General features: G+C 37.0%; 2 protein-coding genes across 2 annotated transcripts in view; both read left to right on the plus strand.

The window, feature by feature from the left end:
* The first annotated feature begins 8 nt into the window (after window positions 1-8).
* Window positions 9-5,330, plus strand: LOC135164603 (uncharacterized). The gene is made up of 8 exons (XM_064125102.1): window positions 9-414; window positions 863-1,176; window positions 1,975-2,185; window positions 2,656-2,933; window positions 3,126-3,249; window positions 3,516-3,751; window positions 4,001-4,160; window positions 4,342-5,330. The coding sequence occupies exons 1-8, from the start codon at window positions 318-320 to the stop codon at window positions 5,043-5,045; spliced, it is 2,124 nt and encodes a 707-aa protein (XP_063981172.1). The 5' UTR covers window positions 9-317; the 3' UTR covers window positions 5,046-5,330.
* Window positions 5,331-6,728: 1,398 nt separating this feature from the next.
* Window positions 6,729-22,061, plus strand: part of LOC135164605 (uncharacterized) — a 237,114-nt gene continuing 221,781 nt past the window's right edge. Inside the window, exon 1 of the transcript XR_010299339.1 lies at window positions 6,729-7,868. The gene's annotated coding sequence lies outside the window, so the exon portion shown is untranslated. The remainder of the gene's footprint in view (window positions 7,869-22,061) is intronic.

A 22,061-nucleotide genomic window follows, 5' to 3' on the forward strand; every position in this document is an offset into this window, starting at 1 on the left:
TGACATGTTTATTGCTCTTGTTGTTCAATATTAGTAATATCTCAGGGCTGGGACAGTTATAGTGTTTCAAAACGAAAAAAAAACTGGAAAAACACATACGAATATACTGATATCTTCTATAGACACATACTATAGTTTCAGCACTTTAGATATTTAGTCCCCTCCCCATCTCAAAATCACACAGAGAAAGTAGCTTAAATTTTTCCCCAAATCAGTCGGACGCTGCCATCACCAGCTCATTACTCAAGTGTCCGTCTAAGTGGTTAGTAGTTAACGAGTGGTAGCTAATTGATGGTGTAGTGCATAATTGTTGGATCATGTTCTACACTATTGCTCCAAGTTGCTGGACGAAAGTCATGCTCAAGTCGCTTATTCTGACGAGTTTGTTACTCGGAGTGAATTCATTAACAAAGGGTGAGTGAAAAATCGACAATCAATGAACTAAAATATTTATCTACATGCCAAGTATGGGAAATTCAATTTAATATTTTTTTTTTCATATTAGTACGTCCATTGATAATTATTTATCAATATCGTGAGGACTTCTTAATGATACTTTCTCTTGATTATAAAATAAAAATAGAATATGATTTGTCATGAATTCAATGTTAAAAATGAAAACATGATAAGTCTCTCATTAAATATATTTTGTTATTAGTTGAATAGCAGAGAATTTCACAAACAATCGAACAAATTGCTAAACGAACCGAATAATGTGTCACTAACCCACTTTAAAAATAAGATTACAAATTAAAAATAACACCATTGCAAGAAACTCATTGGAGCATATCAAAAGTGTTATAACTACGTGGCGTCAATTGCCGTGCTCCTAATATACATAAGACTTGTATTATGTTTGTAGCGACAATAAGTAGTAATACACCTGAAAATGGACACCATCTGGGCTTGTCCCCCTCCGTTTTTGAGTTATATCACGCGGAGAAGGATTTTATCGATCCATCTAAGCATCCCTGTCGTCGTCGTTGCAAGGATTATTCCATCCCGATGGAGTGTCACTACTCTTTCACAGTGGAGTCCTACACAACCATGAGCAAAGCATGTTACGACTGTCCTCTCAATGTGACTCAGTGCTTTCTTCCGGAGTGCATTCCAGCTGATGGTTTCAAAAGATCGATACAAATCATTAATCGTCAATTACCGGGTCCTACTATCGAGGTATATTAATCAACCGAAATGAAGTATTTAATGTTTCCTAAAACGTTTCATAGAAATATTGAAGGGAGCAATATTAAATAAAGTCGATTGATGACATATATGAATCCCCAAATACGATAACAATGAAAGATTCCCTTCAATGGCAAACCCCGGAGAAAGAATCTTTATAACTATAATTTTCGAGATTAAATTTCCTGGTCGTAAAAATAATACAATACGAAAAGTGAAGGATGTATGTGACTTTTTTCATTCGAATTTGAACTTCTGATTCTTTTTTTGTTATATTTTTCTCCTCTCATTAATGATTTGTTTACATTGATGAATTTATGGCATTTATTCTTCTACTTTACACATGTCGTTATCTACAATTTTATGTTATTGAATATAAATGAGGAAAACATTACACCACGATATAGTAAGCGATCTTACAATGGTATTCAATTATGTCGGTGGATCTATAAACGTAAACACAACTTGGTTTGATTTCTCAATAGTCATATGTATTGATCAGGCGAATGAAAACATTCTGTGTTTAGGTACTCAGGCATTTTTGTAGAAAGAGAATATTGATTTAAGAATTCTTCATGCCCCGTAACCAAGTCCATTTGACCGAACAAAAATCATTAAGTATCCAATTCGCCGAAAAATACAAAGCAGATGGATTTTCAATGATCAAATGAATAAACATTAAAAAATGAGCGGATACACTTAGCTGCAATTACCTAATCGCTTATTCACAGTATCACAAATTGTGACCGCGATATTTTAGCTGCACAATTAATTGAATCTTTGTATTAGATTTGCCAAGGAGATCGACTCATCGTTGATGTAACGAATCGTCTGCTCACTGAGAGTACATCGTTGCATTGGCACGGTCAGCATCATCGCGCTTCTCCTTACATGGACGGTGTTCCGTACGTTACACAGTGTCCAATACTTCCTGGTTCAACATTTCGGTATCATTACACCGCAGCTACGGCAGGGACTCATTTTTGGCATTCTCACATAGGTATTTGCTATCATTTTAATAATAAATTAATGGAAAATTCTCGCCGACTTGTAAAACATTGTTAGTTGTAATCAATGTTGTTTAAAAAAGTTCCAGCTTTTGTCAACAGAATCGGTCTACTGAGAAAGAAAAATTTAATAAAAATTATATATACATCATATCTGTTATTCTGGAGTGACGTATGGAGGTTGTAGGGAATTATACGGAACTGTTAGAGAAATTTTTGAAAGCGTTCCATAATCTTTATCTAACTTGTAAAATTCTGTAAAATTTAAAATTCATTCCGTAATCAGCGATGCAATGGCGAGTGCTGGCATCATGGCTGAATACTACATCTTTCTCTTTTTATAAGCTCAAATGAACATTTCACAGATGTCCAATGCAAATTCCGAGCAAATTTGTAATATAAGTTAAATAAGAAAAGTATTTTATCAGTGTTTTCATCCGAAAAATCATTGCGGAAATTCAAGGCTACCAAAGAGGTGACGGAGTATCTGGTGCCCTAATTGTTCGTCCTCAAGAGAGCAAAGATCGCCATAAAAAATTGTATGACGTTGATGAGCATATAATTACAATTTTCGACTGGGACCATCGAAGTTGTTACGATAAATTTCTCACGCCCCATCACTCATCTCTGGATAATAAACCCCAAAATTTTCTCATCAATGGATTGGGGCCATACCAACTGAATAATACCAATGACAGCATTCCCGAAAACATGCCTTACGCTCAATTTATTGTAAATCAGGTATCTACCTCTGTAGAATAGAGCCAATGAACTTGTTCATCATTGACCCATTCTAAATTAGTAATTGATGACTAATCAAATTGTTCTTCCTGAATTGAACTAAATTCTATTAATTTCATTATATAGTTCACTGCTTCTGACCGAATGGAGTTTAATGGCAAACTTTGAATAGATTATTACAATTACTTACAGGGCTCAAGACATCGTTTTCGTCTTATAAATGCTGGCTTTCTCAGTTGTCCAATCGAAATATCTGTCGATAATCACACGATACTTATAGTAAGCACCGATGGAAATGACATAACACCCGTGAAAGGTCTGTAAGAATTCTTCACATTTTATAATCATAAAAAATATTGAAAATGCAAAATCACCAAAATGCCATGAAGTTCGGCCACTTTTTAACACATAAATTTACCTTTCGGAGGAGATAATTCGTCTTCAGCCTTGCCTTAAATGCACTTTCAATCTTCAATAATTTAATTTGTACGATAATTTTTCTCGTGATTTTGTAATGCTTTTCTGATCATTGAGTTCCTCAGATTTATTTCCGTTTCATCACGTCACTTCTATATTTTTCAGTTAGTTCACTTGTAACGTACGCAGGCGAAAGATTCGATTTCATAATCGAAATGAATCAACAGGTGAACAATTATTGGATACGTTTGCGCGGTCTGCTGGACTGCGATACAGAATTATTAAATGTTAATCAGAAAGCGATCCTGAGTTACAAAGGAATACCTGAAGACGAGGCAGATAATAATAAATACTGGTTCAATTTAAACACCGATATCAATGTTGACGATCAACCTGCTATGGTGAAGAGCTACAATTTCTATCATTCAATGGATAAATGATGATGATGATGATGATGATGATAATAATAATAACAATACTGATACTAATAATAATAATAATAATAATAATAATAATAATAATAATAATAATAATAATAATAATAATAATAATAATAATAATAATAATAATAATAATAATAATAATAATAATAATAATAATAATAATAATAATAGCAATAACGAGAATAATAATAATAATAATAATTTTAGGTTGCGAACGCGGTAAATAAAGGAATGGAATCAAATGACATAATAAGCATTCCCTTGTTAAAAACCACTGAACCAGATGATGTTAGTAATCTTTTAGAACCAGACTATCAATTCTTCTTGGCATTTGATTTTTATGACAAAGAAAATCCTATCTTCAATGGTAATACGAAAACTAAATTTTACTTCTCTAAAAAATTACGGCAACAAAAACCTTTTGTAATCTGACAAATAAGTAGACAAAAAATGACAGTCAATATAAAACATGAATTTATGGTTTTTCAATATTTTTAACATTTTTAGGTGAGCACCATACTTAAAAAAAAATATTTATTGCGTTTCAGTTAAAAATCACAAACTCCGACTACTGACCCCTCAACTAAACCACATCTCAATGAAATTCACCAATTTCCCGTTGTTAGCCCAACGTGACGCAATAACCCCTGACCAATTCTGCAATTCATCAACGGTAGGAGATTGCCGGTATAAGTACTGTGCATGCACCCACGTCCTTCAAGTGGATCTGGGAAGCGTTGTTGAACTGGTGCTGGTGGATGAAGGTGTCAGACTAAATGTAAATCATCCATTTCACTTGCATGGTAGTGCTTTCCGAGTTATAGCGATGGGCCAAATTGGAGAGAACGTAACTGTGGATGAAGTCAAAAAATTGGATGCAGCTGGTCAAATTAAGAGACAATTGAAGAATGCTCCATTGAAGGACACAGTTATTGTTCCTCACGGCGGTTATACCATCATTCGTTTCTATGCTGATAATCCAGGCTATTGGCTATTCCATTGTCATATCGAATTCCACATGGAAATGGGTATGGCTCTGATATTTAAAATAGGTGAGCACAGTGAAATGCGGCCAGTACCGGAGAATTTTCCTACCTGTGGCGATTGGAAACCAACGAATCCACCCGAGATTGTTCCGAAAGTGGCGAGCTTTATCTCAAGAAAACCTCAACAACAATCCTACAAAGCACAAACAAAGGAGTCAACAAAGCAAAGGAAATATCCAATCGAAATATGGGACCTCTACCCTTGATGCTCTACGTATTGTCAGAGCGGATTTTAGTTGGGAGTATTACATCCTGCCCACTCGTCGAAATCAAAAAATGAGTCAATTCAAAGTAATTAAAAATGTTGATATTACAGCAAAATATTATCTGTTAAGCGATAAATTCAATAAAATATCGGGATTAAATAATTCTTATGACAAACGATATAAGTAATGAGTCTATAAATCCTATGCAATATGCAATGCGTCGTTAATAACACAACAAAAATGTATATATTATTAAATAGCAAAATATCATACAACTCATGAAAATGGTAGTATTAAGCAGTTTCCCATACAATAACTAATTTAAATAATAATTTATAAGAGTACACACACCTTTATCATCAATTACAGGGTCATAAATGACTAAAACATATTAGAAAACATAATAAATACTGAATGAATGATCTGTAATTAATAAGAAATGACCTAAATATGGTAAACGAATTTGAATATTAAAGTAGAAATATTTCGCATGCAAAAAGGATAAGTACTCTACTATTGTTAGTTCTCTATATTTGCATTACCGACTGTAACTTCCGTTTATCCAATGTTGGATTACCGATGGAAGTTTACACTTATCCAGTCGAATTACCGACCAATATACTCACAGTTGGGTTGCCGACTATCACAAAGAGTGATCTTCACCAGAGACCATAGGGGAGATCAGCAGGGCCAGTCCTAGGAGATCAACCACGAAATGTCCTAGCGGTAGCGCCGGAACTAATTTTGCAGGCACGTTTGTTGGTAAGGTACCGAACGTTACGCCTGCAAAACCGGAGCAGAGGGAAAAGTCGGTAACCCGGATAGTGTGGGGTGGGGGAATACAAGGAAATAGGGGAAATTAAACGGCTGGGCAGGCGTTCTGAATATCCGAACGGCGTTGAGCGAAGCTTTTCCCTCATTAGGGGGGGGGGGATTAATTATCAGGGATTAATTATTATTAATTTTTAGAAATGCAACTTAACGCGCATCAGTTCCCGGCGACGGCAAGCGAGAATTCCCAATAGACTCCCACGATTCAAAAATTCATTTCGCCCTTTCTACTTGAGATGAAGAAATGAAACCAACGTCATTCAATTGCTCATTAAATTCTTCATTAATGATGGTGGTTTCGTTTCTTAATCCGAATTACGGGGAGGGGATTAATTTTCAAAAATGCAGCTTGACGCGCATCAGTTCTAGGCGGCGTCAAGCGAGAATATCAAATAACTTCCCACGATACAAAAATTAATTTCACCCCCCCTAGTTGTGTGCGGGGTAGTAACCGTAATGATCAACTCAAAGGAAAAATAGAGTCTTCCACTTTGATCCTTCCCTATGGTTGTAAGTCGCAGGTATACACCTTGGTGCGGCAACACTGTCTCCTGCACTACCACTCCCCAAAAGTAATTCCCAAGCAGCGATGTTGTTGGTTATGTAAAGGGAAGAAATAATCTCAATCACATAATTTGATGTTCACAAATAATTATAAAATCTTTAATTATTAGATTAGATTATTTATTCCCTTCACATAAACAAGAACATCGCTGCTGGCGAATTACTTTTAGTGAGTAGTAGTGCAGGAGACAGTGTTGCCGCACCAAGGTGTATACCTGCGACTTATAACCGTAGGGAAGGATCAAACTGCAAGACTCTATTTTTCCTTTGAATTGATCATTACGGTTGCTACCCCGCACACAACTAGAGGGGGAGAAATTAATTTTTGTATAGTGGGGGGTTATTGCGTATTCTCGCTTGCCGCCGCCGAGAACTAACTAATGCGCGTCAAGCTGCATTTTTCAAAATTAATCCCTCCCCCTCGTAATTCGGATATCAACAAATGGTGCAATTCTATTGGCTGAAATTTGGATAGGAAAAATAATCCCCTGAATACCACTCGAGCTTCAAAATTATAGAATATTTCCCTCTAGGTTCCCTGCATACAAATGAAGTCGTCAAGTTTTTCAGGAAAAATCACTCGTGCTTCGCACTCGTGATTTTTTAGCCTGAAAAACTTGACTCCTTCATTTGTTTGCAACGAATCTATCGGGAAATATTCGATAATTTTGAATCACTTGTGGTATTATATGTGATTATTTTTCCCACCCAAATTTCAGCCAATAGAATTGCACCATTTGTTGATATTTTGTACAGCCTACCTCGAATATCAGCGATAATTTTTTGAATATTTTGGTAAACAAACGACACTTAACCAAATAAACCTCTTTTCATGTCATGGCACAATTCTCTTGGCCGAAATTTGGATAGGAAAAATAATCCCCTGAATACCACTCGAGCTTCAAAATTATAGAATATTTCCCTCTAGGTTCCCTGCATACAAATGAAGTCGTCAAGTTTTTCAGGAAAAATCACTCGTGCTTCGCACTCGTGATTTTTTAGCCTGAAAAACTTGACTCCTTCATTTGTTTGCAACGAATCTATCGGGAAATATTCGATAATTTTGAACCACTTGTGGTACTATATGTGATTATTTTTTGACGTGACAACGTCTTAAATTAGGTTGCGGCTGGGAGTCACTTATGAAAAAGTGTAACGCCCGGTAACGTTACGATGAGTCACCGAACGAGAGAGAGGCCCGCCGAATGCCTTGCGTCTCTCTCCCACTCAACTATGATCGGTCTGCCGCGCATTGAATCGGCGCATGCTTGTCTCTGTCTTTGTCTTTCTCGAACGTTCTTGGCGTTGGAAAAACAAGAAAGCGTCATAATACAAGTTCACACGTGTGGTTAAAGTATCGTCTGCTGTGTCTGTAGTGAAAATGTGGAGTGCTTAGATTCGTCATTTACAACAACTACAACAATAAAGGTAAATAATTGTACACTGATATTTCATTATCGTAAACTATGATTGATTGATTAATTGTTAGATTGACACAAAAGTTGAGAAACTGAGTTTATAGGTTATGTCATACTATTGATAAATGTTGATAGTGACGAAAATAATTCTGTGTGTGCGGATGTGTGTGTGTGCTCGTTTCTTAATTTCATGAAAAATACGTATAATCTTGATTGCGTATCAAACGTTTCTAAGTCAACTACGTTAAAAGGAACAACTATCGACTTGACTTTCGCAAGACACATTACAGCAGAAACACTTCCTTTCATTTCATATTTCTCGTATCATCGTCCTATCCTCAACAAAATCACTCAAATAGGAGTTAGTTAAGTTTAAGTTTACATGTACAATGTTTTAGTAAACAAAATATATTTCTATAGTTAAAATTTGTGCAATTCTTATTTTCATTCAATTCCTTGTTCCTATTGTGCAATTTAATTATATTCATATCAATAAATATTCTACCGAGAAAAAGACGTTGTCCCGTAAAATCTTCGCCCGTAAAACCGACTTTACAGGCAACAATTTTTTTCATCCCAATTTCAACCAATCAAATGGTGGCATTTCCCGTCACGTGGTACAAGTAAGAGAGTTTTACTTCGGATATTTTTCGGATATTTCCCTGTTTGTTGCTAAGCAATGAAAATATCCGATAAACAATTTGTACGCGTTTCAAACCCCAAAACTGTCATTACAAAAAATCAAGTTCAAAGACTTTACCTCGACATGAGCAGATTTGGAGGAGAATCCTTGGAGATTATTGATCAGAAAATTAAAAATAATGTTCCTAATAATACAGTGAAGACAAAAGCCACAATTTGGAAATAATTCTCTGCATTTTGTGCAGACAAAAAATATACGCTGGAGAAGCCACGACTACGAGTGAACAACCATACTATATGACGTGAAATGCCACACATTTAATTGTTGCGAATCAATTAAATCCCACGCATTTAATTGATTCGCAACAATGACTCGTAGTCGTAATCAATTAAATGCGTGGCATTTAATTGATTCGCAGAAAAACCCTCGCGCTTCGCGCTCGGGTTTTTTAACCTGCGAACCTTATCCCTCTCGTTGCTACGCAACGAAACTCTCGGGAAATATCCGATAATTTTGAAGGTCTTGGGGTATTACTACTGAATATAAAATCAGTAATTTTGAAAAAACATATGCCTGTCCGCTAAATTATTTTATTGTACACTCTTCGAAATTTTCCCTCGAATCCCTTCAGCAGACACGGATGGGGAATACGAAACATTTTTATTGTAACTCCCAAGATTTTAAGCTCCGTGAAGTGGGCACCCCACTTAGGGGGATTCGAACGAAAATTTGATATTTGATAGATTTTGAGCTACTTGGAATTGTAGTAACGTTTTTTCCGTTTGTAGTTGAAAACTGAGCGACCAATTCGTTTTTGAAAGACAGGAACTATTTCATAGTTAAAGCTGGAGTGTGTTGTGTACAACCCTAAACTCTTTAGTAACTTCTAGTAACTCCCTAGTGGCGCTCTGGTCCCACCGTGAGAACGAGAACTTCCGTTAGCAATCCAGTACAAATTAACCAATTAAGTAATATTATAAATAGTAACATTAGAAAACCCTGTAGAAATAATATAATTATTAAGTGGGAGAAACCCTGGCACTTACTCTCAATGACCAAGCGCACATTCCCGAAACATCCCTCAACAATACTTTAATCCCATAATAAATTGATTCGTTTTATCTTAAATTTTTCCAGACACTTTGAAATATCCCAACTCTATCATAAACCCATTTCGTTTATCTCCACCTCTTCCGGACATCTTGAAATCCCAAATCCCATCATAAAACAACAGTTTTACTTTTATAATATTTGTGCCATAAATGTAAAAGTGCCTCGCGTTCATTTCTTTAATTGTTCAAAAACGTGGGCGGTCAACCCAAGACCCTCCAAAACTGTTTCCATAAAACAAGTCTAAATCCCTTGGGAAAACCCCCTTCCCCTTTATTTCTTTTCGTCAAGTGCTCGAACCTTTCGACCCCTCTAATTCTCCTTAAGGTTCACTTCTTCCCCTCCCGAATTACTTCTCTTCCACTTCTCTCACGTAGGCCCAGCGTCTCCGATGACGTAGACTGGGTAGGGGTCGTCGGGGTTGGGCCTGAAGAGGAACAGTTGAGGGCGTGCGTCCCCCTCCACACACGCATCATTACCTGATTGGCTCTCTGCTTTAGTTTAGGGGTGTAACCAAGTCTTAAGCGAATTTTGGATATTAGCATTAGAGAAAAACTTATTGTAAGACAGCTCGTTCACTTGTCTCCGATCCTTTAAAGTGAACGCGACTAATTGTAAAAGTTAAACATTTAGTAAAGAATCGAATATTAACTGAGTATAGTCTTTCGATCATTTTTCGTCTTTCCCGCTTCCTGCGAGCAGAGTGGTTTAGCACTCCACGGGCAACTTACCTGCCCCCTTTCGGAATAAAACTACTTCCCAAAATGTAATATCCCGACATCAACTCTGGAGATGGCGCTATAGATCGTCCGATTAAGTCCGCGAAATTTCAATCAGGTTTAAATAATTTAAATTATAAGACGTAATTTAGAGTCGAGAATTGAGGGAGAAAATACAATGAACAAGGGAAAACAATAAATTCTTAGTGAAAATAAGCTGTTGATGGGATTTTAGACTTGAGTGTTTGGGTCTGGGATTTGTTAGAATATTTTATGGGTTTCCAAATTCTCGTAGAGTAAACATTTTTTCTAGATGTTAAATTTGGGGGGTGGATTTATTTGACAGGTTGAGTCCCTCAGTCGACACGATCTCAAGTTCTGTTTATATCAGCAGTTTTACGGGGTCATGTGCGCAACACGTGTGGTGCCCTTTGTTCATTGTATTCGGCTGAGTCCCTCCAGGACGAAAGCCAGCGACGCAAAATACTCCCCTTTTCTCTTTTTCACTTCTCCGTTTTTCTTTTCCCTTTTCTCAGGGCCTAGTTTGCGTGCGCAACTTTTAGATTAGTGGGGGTTGTTAGACCCAACTCTTGGAAGCTTAAGTTTAGGATAAGTTAGTTCCTGATCAAGCCTTCTGCTTGCTGTTTCTCTCTTCAATTTGATTAGTCACAAGGATTGAGTTTATTTTAGTTCATTTGCATTTTGAATTTAATAAATAAAGTGTGTTCAGTGCTCCCTAAATCATCAGTGTCTACCTTATTTCATTGATCCTACCCCACATAAATAATCCTCAATTATTAAATTAAATCTGATGGAGTGCTCATCAGAGCTTTGGCGGTCAACGTTCCCACACTCAAAACTGACGCCAATTCCTGAATTGGCGCTAGAGTTCCCCCTAGTTACATAGCTGGGACGATTGAGATGTAACAAAAAGGCGCAACACAACAAGTGTTATGTCCTCCCTAGGTAACGAGGAGAATGGTGGCGCCAGGTGAGTAGTATTTAGCGCCAATCTTCGAATGTGGGTTCGTTAGCCGCTAAACCTCTAATGAGGACTCCATCGAAGTCTGTTTCTCCAGGTTGAGGGTAATTGAAATGTTGGGTAATTCAATAATAAAACAATTACACAACTGCTTAGAAGAGCACACTAGCACTTTATTTGGTAAAAACTAACCGTAATTTGGATCCTTATACAAAAGTTATTCTAATAACTGATCCTAATTTAGCTCTTGAAAACTAATTGAACAGGCTAACGGAGAGAAGCTGCTAGCAGGAAAATTGTATTAAAACTAACTTATCTCAACTTAAACTTCTAAGGGTTGGGTCCAGTAACCCCCACCAGTCCCCAAAAGTGGCGCACACAAGTCCTCCTCTTGGAAGGTTTTAGATTTCTCCTTGTACAACAAACAATGAACAATGGATCCCACATGTGTCGTAGATGTAACCCAGAAAACCTTTAAAATAAGCAGTGCTCAAATTTCATGACTTGGGACCGTGACCGTTGACTTGACTTTTTGTCTTCAAGTTTCAGTTTTACAAAGAACGCCCTTTATCCAGAGTTTTGAGGGTAATAAATTAGATTAAAATTCAACAACTTGAGATTTATGTTTTCGTCCAACGGTTTTTCTCACGACAGTCAATTTATTCATCCCCTGTTCATTGTTTGTCCTTATGGTTTTATTTTAAATGTTATTATAAAATTTTCCAACGGCATTAAAATTTTATCTTAAAACAATAACTTAAAAACTCGCGGATTAAAATGGCCGATAAATAGCGCCATCTATTTTATTTACCCCCAGGACATCACAGGAGCTCAACAAGTGATATTGGATTCCCGTTGGCAATCGTTTGTAGCTGTTATGTTCTGTCAAGTCACTAGTAGGACGGTGGCGCCATTCACGAATATTTGCGCCAAGGTTTAAATTCGTGGAATTCGTTAGCCGCTAAACCTCTAATGAGGACTCCATCGATGTCAACTCGTTGAAAGGAAATAATTGAATTCAGGTTTTTCCAAATAAAATCAATGCAAACAGCAGTGCTTAGGAGAGCACGTAACACACACTTTATTTAATAAGTTTTAAATCTTAGATTGAGTCTCGAATTATTAATAAAGTTTCAGAGAAACTAACAACCCAAACTAGACTGAAATTTGGCGATTAATCATTTGAAGAGAGAAGCGGCAATGAAACAAGTTAGAATCGAACTAAAACTAAACTTAACTAATTTTCCAAGGGTTGGGTCCTACAACCCCCACTAGTCTACATGTTGCGCACGCAACTTGGTCGAGAAAAAGGGAAGAGGGGTAGAATAAGGAATGCGGGGAAAAGGAAAACGCGTGACATCGCGTTTTCTCTGTCAAGGGACTCAGGCCCTCAGCTTTCGATACAATGAACAAAGAAGACCTCACACGTGTTGAATCAAAACATGAGCAAAAACAGAACTGGTACTTTACGACCTAGACTGTATGGATTCGAAGATTTAGGATTTCTTTCTCAAGTTTCAGGTTTGGAGAAAATGTTTATCCAACGAATTTTACGGCTAAATAAATGGAAAAGCTAAACTCAAGATGTTTAAGAATTATGCGTAACGGTTTTTCCCACACTGGTGGTGTTGTTTTCATTGTTCATTGTCCATTGTCCATTGTATCTACTTATTTTGTGCGTATTTTTGACACTGATTAAAAATATAAAAATTAAGATTAATTTAAATTTCGTGGACTAAGATTAATGATGTTTAGTGACATCTACTGGCTATCAAGCTCAGGACATCACATAGCTGATTGTAGTTCTGAAAATTTCACGATCGGTATCGTAATGAACGTTTAATAGTTTTTTTTAAACAGTGAGGAACTCTTTCAAAGTTGTATTCGAAATTACGTGGGATTCTTATTTGCAATCGTTTGTAGTTGATAGTAGTTTTTGAATTTTTGAAATCCGAACGGCAATTAACGAGCAATCGGCTTTCAAAGCATAAGTAAGAAATGATTGATAGCTATAGGCAAATTGTCTTCAGATCAAGATACGCGAGAGCGTATCGGCCAAGTTGACGTTTTAGACCCGTGTGACGTCATAGGCCGATGCTGTCGCGTATAATATACACGACACAACTACTCCCCGAATGGTTTTCATTTTTTTTCTCGTTATATGAAAATTTCTCGCGAAATCCGTCCTTAGTTACATTATATAAGTGGACTATGAGCTTTCTAATGATATTTTTATTTCTTGATAAACAATAATAAATAAAAATATCCGCCCATAGCAACCATCATAATGTAATATTTTCGCGATTTTATTTTCTCAGCGTTAGACTTGTACGTCAAAGTTGGCAACAATTATAATGTATGCAATTTCCTCTTCCTCCCCAAGGTTACTAGATAACCAGGTTGGCACAGTACATGTTCCGATTATAAATTCTGTCGCTGGGCTCATTCTAGGGGAAAAATGACGGGACCAATCACAATCGACGTTAAATCGGGAAAAAGGCCGATTCACATCGCGCGCCCAGCGACCGACTACTGTCCCAACCTCGGTTATCTAGTACCTGCGGTCTTTCCCTTATACCGCTGTTACCGGTAGCGCGGGAAGCTAGTAATGCTGCCAGCGCTACCGGTAACAGCGGGGAAATTGAAAAAATCATTAAAACCGTATATTGGCCGTTTATTGTCTTTCACTGATTTTTTTTACATTTGTTTTAGTAATTTAGATGCTTTTCAGCATAAAAATAAGTGACAAAAATCGATTGAAAAAAATGATACAAACAGAAATAACAAATAACAAAATTATTAATTAGTAAGAAAATCAGTGAATCGAAATGAAATGGAAAAACATCAAACTTCAATGGTTTTATCTAATTATTTTCAATTATTTAAATGATTAGATAAATTATGAAGCCGGCAGACAGAAAATCTAACCTATACAGATGAGGTTTCTTTGTGAGCCGTTTGCATAATGTTGTTATTGTGGAAATGATTAGTTAAAATCATTAAAAAAATTAATATTGGCCTTTTATTTTTTGTCACTGATGTTTTCAACTTTTTAAAAAATAATTTACATGCTTTTCTGTATAAAAATAAGTGAAACAAATGATGCAAACAAAAATAGCAAATAAAAAAATTATTAATTGGTAAACAAATCAGTGAAAAGGAAAGAACAATCAGTGAAAGAGAAGAACATTAAATTTCAGCGACTTTGTCTAATCATTTTTATTATTTGAATGATTCGATAAAATCAGTGAAAATAAATAGTAGGGAAAAACATCACATTTTAATGATTTTGTCTAATCATTTTTAATTATTTAAATGATTAGATAAAATTATTTCTGAATGACGATTTTCCCTTCCATGTTTCACTGATTTTGTTGCTTATATTATTTTGCAAGTGATTGTTATGCTTTGCAAAAATAAGTGAAATCCTATAAAAAAAATCACAAAAAAACTTTTGTGAAAAAATTTCGCCAAGTTGACGTTTTATTGGCTGATCCTATTTTCCAAAAAAAAAATGGTTACTTTTGTTTACAAAAAAAACTTGAAATAAAAAATACGCCAAGCACATCGTTCACAATTCATATTGGTTAGAGGAACGTGATATCTCAAGTGAATGAATCCAGGAACATTTATGAATAGCAAATCGCCATTCTAAACGCTAAATAACAAAACGCCCTCTGCAAATGGTCGGCTCAAGTCTGATCAATGAGTCTGAAACACATAAATGATACATACGCTCATATGTCCATGTGTGAGCAGACTTTAATATATCTGTGATTGCTAAACTGGCCATCTTGAAAAAACTAGCGCCACCAACGGTAACTAGCGTCGCCAATTGCCAATTCGATTTTCAGAAAAAAGTCCACTTGGCGCGCCGGGTTATTTGTAAGTCAATAACACTGGGCGCTTTCCATCGTAGGGTACTGCCTAACACAGTATTAAAAAGGAGAACTACGATTGATCATATGTTAGTTAACACTGTGTCACTCTATGTCCCGTGATGGAAAGTACCAATTGTTACCGGTCAATTCATTACGATAGAACGCCTCAGTACTTCATCAGTGGAGTGCAACATTACTCAACCGGAGTATTTAACCTTCTCAATTGATTCAACTGAATATGGTATTCACGATTAAGATAATTTCCACTTGATTCCTCGATCGACCGTTGAATTGGGATAATCTACAATCGAATGTTTTTCGAGTAACTATATCACCAACGATTGACTTAATTTCGGAGATTGTACAATATTTTCTCCGAAATTTGTTTATTGCTTTCTAGAAATGAAGTTCGACACCCATCTATCTAGTAACTACTCACTTACATACAATTTTTATTTTCTGAAGTATACATAAAATGCCGGGCGCGCCAAGTGGACTTTTTTCTGAAAATCGAATTGGCAATTGGCGACGCTAGTTACCGTTGGTGGCGCTAGTTTTTTCAAGATGGCCAGTTTAGCAATCACAGATATATTAAAGTCTGCTCACACATGGACATATGAGCGTATGTATCATTTATGTGTTTCAGACTCATTGATCAGACTTGAGCCGACCATTTGCAGAGGGCGTTTTGTTATTTAGCGTTTAGAATGGCGATTTGCTATTCATAAATGTTCCTGGATTCATTCACTTGAGATATCAGGTTCCTCTAACCAATATGAATTGTGAACGATGTGCTTGGCGTATTTTTTATTTCAAGTTTTTTTTCGTAAAAAAAAGTAATCATATTTTTTTTGGAAAATAGGATCAGCCAATAAAACGTCAACTTGGCGAAATTTTTTCACAAAAGTTTTTTTGTGATTTGTTTTTCAGGATTCCTATCTACAAGCGTTTGTAGTTGATTGTAGTAACCATAGATTTGCAATGCACGGAAAATAAAAGAAGGTGAACAGTTGAGATATGCAGGAAAATTTGAAGTTGTGTTTGAAAGTGGAAGAAATAGGAAAAAAAAGATCCTTATGAAGCAACATCCATACGTGATTGTAGTTCTCGAATTTTCCAAATGTAAACTGAAATGAGCGTCCATATCGATTTTTGGAGCCCGAGTAAGAACTAATCGACAGCTATAGCCGAAATGACATCGGTTTCCTGTCTCAAATAGTTTGTAGTTGTTTGTAGTACTCACAGATTCGCAAAACACCCATAGGTAAGGGTGCTAGAGAACTGCAATATGTAAATGGATTTGTTTGTAGTGGTTTCCAATCGTGGAAAAAATCAAAAGAAATGACGAACTGTATAAACCAACGATCTTGTAGTGCTCACAAATTTCCAATGCACCAAAAAAATGCGTTGATAGATGGCCGAGATGTATATGTGAAAGGATTTACTTGCAGTTGTTTCGAATGGTGGGGAAAAAATGGAAAAAACCATCGTCATAGACCAACGTTCGTACTTGATTGTAGTTTTGGAATTTTTGTAATATGAACAGAAATGAGAGTTCAATCAATTTTTTAATACAATTAGCAACTATTTCGTAGTGTAAACTGGAGTGACATTGACCACTCATCAGCAATCGTTTGTAGTTTTGAAATCTTCGCAATCGGAAGTTGATTCCTCACGATCGGGGGCTAAGAACCGTATTCAATGGAAAATTGCTGTTGGATTGTTATTTGGAATTGTTTGTATCTGATAGTAGTGAATTGAGAAATGGGATTCTTTTTAATGGGAATTGAACTTAATCTTCGATACGTTTTTTTTTACGGCAGCGGAGTTGAGAAAATTCCTAGGAGAATGGACATTAGATTCTCGTCTTAAGTCGTTTGTAGTTGATAGCAGTAATTTAATGAGTTAAATTTTTCATCTTATCTGAATCTAACTGTATGTGTAATGGATCTTTCAAAAGATCCCAGTTGATAGTATTCAAGTGGAAAATATAATTTCTCTTAATCGGAATTAAACTGAATGTTTAATGGACCTTTTGAACACAAGGGGATCAAAAAACTCACTAGTGCGACAATTAACGTTTGGATTCTATCTGCGATCGTTTGTAGTGGATTGTAGAATTGATTTTTCTTGGATCAGAATGGAACTGGTCGTTCAGCCGATTTCTTGACACGAAGGACATCGAAAATCGCATTTATTGGGTAATTGACGTTCGGTTCTCAACTGAAATCATTGGTAGTCTATTGTAGAGTTCATTTTTCTCGGTTGCACTGAAATGAATATTCGGTTGATATCTCAAGAAGAAGGAAATTGAACACTGTTTTTTATTTCTGTAGAAAATCACGCTGAATCCCCAATGGAATTATTTGTTGTTGATTGTAAAATTAATATTGTTCCCACTAGAACTGAATTATTTGTGCAAGTAGTATTCTCAGCCCAAAAGATTGATCTTTATCCGCTTCGTTTTCACCTAAGCCTTCAATGGGTCTATTCTTCTAGGAAAGGAGGGAAAGGATGGAGGAATGGTAAAAAGTTTTAATTAAGGGAAAACGATAAGGAATTTGAAGATTCAATGTTAATTAACTACTATTTATTGAGATCAAGTTAATATATCAATTTTCAATCCCACTGTTCCACAATTTGCTAGGGGTGGTCTGAATATAAAAAAGCATGTGAAGAGATTTCTCTCTCTTAATTTCTGTACGTTTTAGCTTATGAGGTATAGCGTTGGGTGTCAATCCATCGTGTTCTTGCTAGGACCCTTGGCCTTTACGACTTCGTAGAATGAGTGCCTTATAATGTTTTGGGATGTCTGAGTCCGTACCTCCTTCGTGTTCGATCGCCCCAACTAATTTATAAGTGTCTGTTTCGCATCGCAAATCCAGTGGTATTTCACCCAATGTGAAATTACTGCTGTATGTTTTCAAATATCCGCTCCTCTTGGCTAGATCCCTCCATTCTAAAGCTTCAATATCGATAAATAAATGGCACCCATAACTAATAATTATGGATTTTTCTTTAACACATGCCTTACAAAGTTGTGAAGTTCGAGACTGAGCGTAGATATCGAGAGATTCCTGAAGGCCCTGTAAACCACTCTTATACAGTGGATTCAGATCAAGTTCCAATATACCTTTTTGTCTTCTAATCCCTTCGCCATAATTATTGCACATTGTCAATGTCGTGATTGAGGGCTCTCCTTTCAACAATTGTTCAGTAATTATGCCAACATTGGATTCGCAGTTCATGATGTTTCCATGAGGCTTTTTCATTGTCAGCATCAATTCGGAACGGATTTTATAAAGCTGTTGAACTCTTCCCCTTCTTGACAATACTTTAACAACATCGAAAGCTTTTAGATTAGATTGATTGATATACTCTCTGTAGGTAACCCAATCCACATATCCAGCTCGAATACAATTGAAAATTGCATCAACTCCGCACGTATTTTTAAATTTGAGTAAACCCTGAGAAGTCTGAATGAGAGCTAACTGATTACCATTTATCAATAGGGGTAATTTTTTACTTAGTCTTGGCCGTGAATGGAGATTTTCTATAGCTGGACAGCATTGGATGTAGACGCCATCCTCGGTTTCCTTTGAAAGCAGTCCTCTCCAACCATCCTTCTCATTCAAATATGAGTTTCCGTTCCCACTGTTCGAAGTATTCATTAACACAGATGGCGAGGTTTTTTCAGGAGCATCACTTTTAAAGCACGAATCGAGGAGAGTTGATGAAGGTATGTCGTGCTCAGATTCCGAAATGCAGATTTTTCTTCTCTTCAACACTGGATGAATTGGAGATGTAGCTGATGAAGACAAATCGATGGCGTCCATTTCAGTCGATTCCTCCTTGAGACTCAGCTTAATGTCATTCATAGCTGATTGACCACCCAGCAAAGGAGAATTACGTGTTATTGCTTCTCCATCAAATAAATTGTTTATCAATGCCGAATCATCGGATGTAGATTCATGTGGAGCACCTGAAAAATCGATAGGGCTCATCAATGGACGTTTGTTACTCGGAGAGACGCTTTGTGGTGGTTGTTCCTGAGGATCTTCTGGATGTTCTCCTGAAACATAATTCCTTTCTTCGTAAGCGGAGTTATCCAATGAACTGGATTCCACTATTGACTCGGTAGTAGTACTAACAGGAGAACCTGGTGCATTTGTTTGTAAAGATGGTGTGGATCGTTCACGGGATTCTGCGCTCTCGTTATGACTAGAATCGCAACTCTCATCATCGCTACCTTCATCAGACGAACTGGCAGAACTTCTGGGCGGAATTCTAGAATGTTTGTTGGGTGCTAATAAGTTGACAGTACCACTCAATACTTTCAAGTGTTGAACTACGACCTTGTCAAGCCTGAGACACTTCTGTCCCATCAAAATATTATTTTTGAGATCCTTAAAATATGATTCACTACGTGCTGATGATGCCGTCTCAATTTCAGCTATCCCACGATCCATTACCGGACGATTAAGATTGGGTATGCGGTGTGTCCATAATACAAAGCGCCTGGATAATTTAATGAGCTTCTCCCCGAAACTTGGGCACATGTATTTATTGACAGTCCCTTCCAATATTGCGTTCTTCTTACTTTTCTTTCCAATAACATTAATAAAACTCACGATGGGCCTCTCATTGTCGTCTCCATTTCCTTCGAGATCATCCGAATTTATGTTGCTGAAATCGGCAAAAGAATCATCCTCCGAGTTACGACAATTTTGGTTCAAATCTTTCAAGCCCGTCTTCATCAGATTCAATAACTTCTCCCGTGATTTGTAGCACTCATTTTCACTATTATCCTCTTGTATCTTGGGAGAAAATGCTACGGTAAGAACTGCTAGCAGAAGATTCTGGAATTCTTCTAGATTTGTTTGAAGAACTAGCAGTACTACAGAGCGTACAAAAAAATCTTTCATGTGAGGCTGATTTTGTGAAAAACACGACCAGTTAGTTATGAATTTGATGAGATGAGCAAAGTCAAGGCATAAGACAGTCATATCCTCGATCTTGGACGCTCCATTGGACGCTGAAACTTGCGAAAAGCCTCGATCTTCATATTTTTGTAGGGAACATTCGTTAAAAGCCATTGCTACACCGTTCAACAGTGCTAATGAGACATCCGTAATCACTTCTTTAGGAGCCTTAGCACCTGAACGCATCCACTCCCGGATCCAATATGCCAGAGTATTCGCATCATGTTTCGCTGACGCCATTTGAAACAATGGGAGAATTTTATCGTTAAAGCCTGTCACTGCTTGATACATAAAAGTTATATTCTTAGAACCAGCTGTTGCTGGTAACGGCACTGATATAGTCCGGGTCCCGCCAATGCTAATACTACCAATTTTGTCACGTTTTAAAAAAATTTTGTACATGGTGAGTTGCTCAGGGAGCCAATACATAACGTATGGTTTGTATAGAGCTACCTCGCGGATGCTAGCTGAGTACTCAGCAGATTGTGCCAGCTTATACAAAGAAATAAGAGCATTTTCTCCAGATTTTAATCCGAGTTCTTCCTCTATTGCTTGTTGTTTTACTTTAAGAAGAACCTCTAATGAATAGATATCTGCAGGCCCACCATCACCAAACTCCATCCGCCGTTGTGCTGCTTCTCGTTGCCACAAATATGCTGATTTTCCCCTCAACTCTTGTGCCACCTCTTTTCTTTTATTTCCTCTAAGTTGCCTCTTTTTCGTGTGAATGACTCCTCTCGTATCCAAGGTTGATATATGAAAATCGATTCCATTTTCTGTGGGCTCAGATGAACTGTATAGATGGATTTCTGTTTGATATTCGCGACAGTGACCTTTGATAGTTAAAAATATGCCACCTGGGGATCTGCTGATTTTGGCAAACTTGAAAGTAAATGGGCACGGTAGCTTCAGCTGTTCGTATATTGTATAGTATACCTGGTCACACCAGCCGTCGACAAGAACTTCATATACTCTTTTTTTGTATGCCTCTAAGTTCAGGCCCAATTTATCCCATTCCTTTACATTCAGGTGAATAGTCGCTCTCAATGCTTCCAGATCTTGGTGGTGTGGCTTTGGAATTTTCATGGACCAATTAGAATTCTTTTCGTGAGTCTTTTGAAGTGAAAACTTCTTATGGCGCGTTGAGCACTTTTGTGCGTGAGCATTTTCTCGTGAACTTGCGACAGATGAGATTTTACAGTGATGCCAGATGCGGGACCCACACGTCTCCCACTGCCCCACTCCGCAGCATTAGTTGCGCGAGGGAGTTGCGCATGAAACCCCCACGCGTGGGATTTTTGCCCCCGTCTGGCATCACTGCTATTAGTATACGCATAGGTATATATGAGCTGTTTCTTTCTTCCGCTAGGGAAACAACTTCCTGTTTTACAGCTCCGAGAAGTTATCAACTTATTATTCTAATCAATTATCCCGCTCATGCCCAATCGTTTGAAGGTCCTTTGCAGGTCTATGATAGATAAGAATTATTGTTTGATCGATCATCGTTTTTTTAAAATGAATTTTTCAAAAAAATGAAATATTTCTACGGAAGTTATCATCTTTTTTTTTTTAATTTAGCCCTAGAATGTTGAATGACCGCTCAAACGATCGAGAATCGTTTGCAGATGATTGATAGATGATCATCAATCCCCTACAGAACACTAATTATGAATTATTGATTAAAAATCATTTTGAGGTTACTGAGCTCATCGGCGGCGGGGTAGGGAGGTCGCCATATTGCATCCAACAGCTGATTGCTGCTGCCATTTTGAGGGACTTGAATCGACGGTCGGAAAATCGTTAAAAATTATGCAAAAGCCGGAAACGTAGGAAAACCCAAAAAATCGAAAATATACTCAATTTAGTAGAGAATTTCACTAGGGACG

Source organism: Diachasmimorpha longicaudata, chromosome 7 (assembly GCF_034640455.1).
Source record: "Diachasmimorpha longicaudata isolate KC_UGA_2023 chromosome 7, iyDiaLong2, whole genome shotgun sequence".
NCBI lineage: Eukaryota > Metazoa > Arthropoda > Insecta > Hymenoptera > Braconidae > Diachasmimorpha > Diachasmimorpha longicaudata.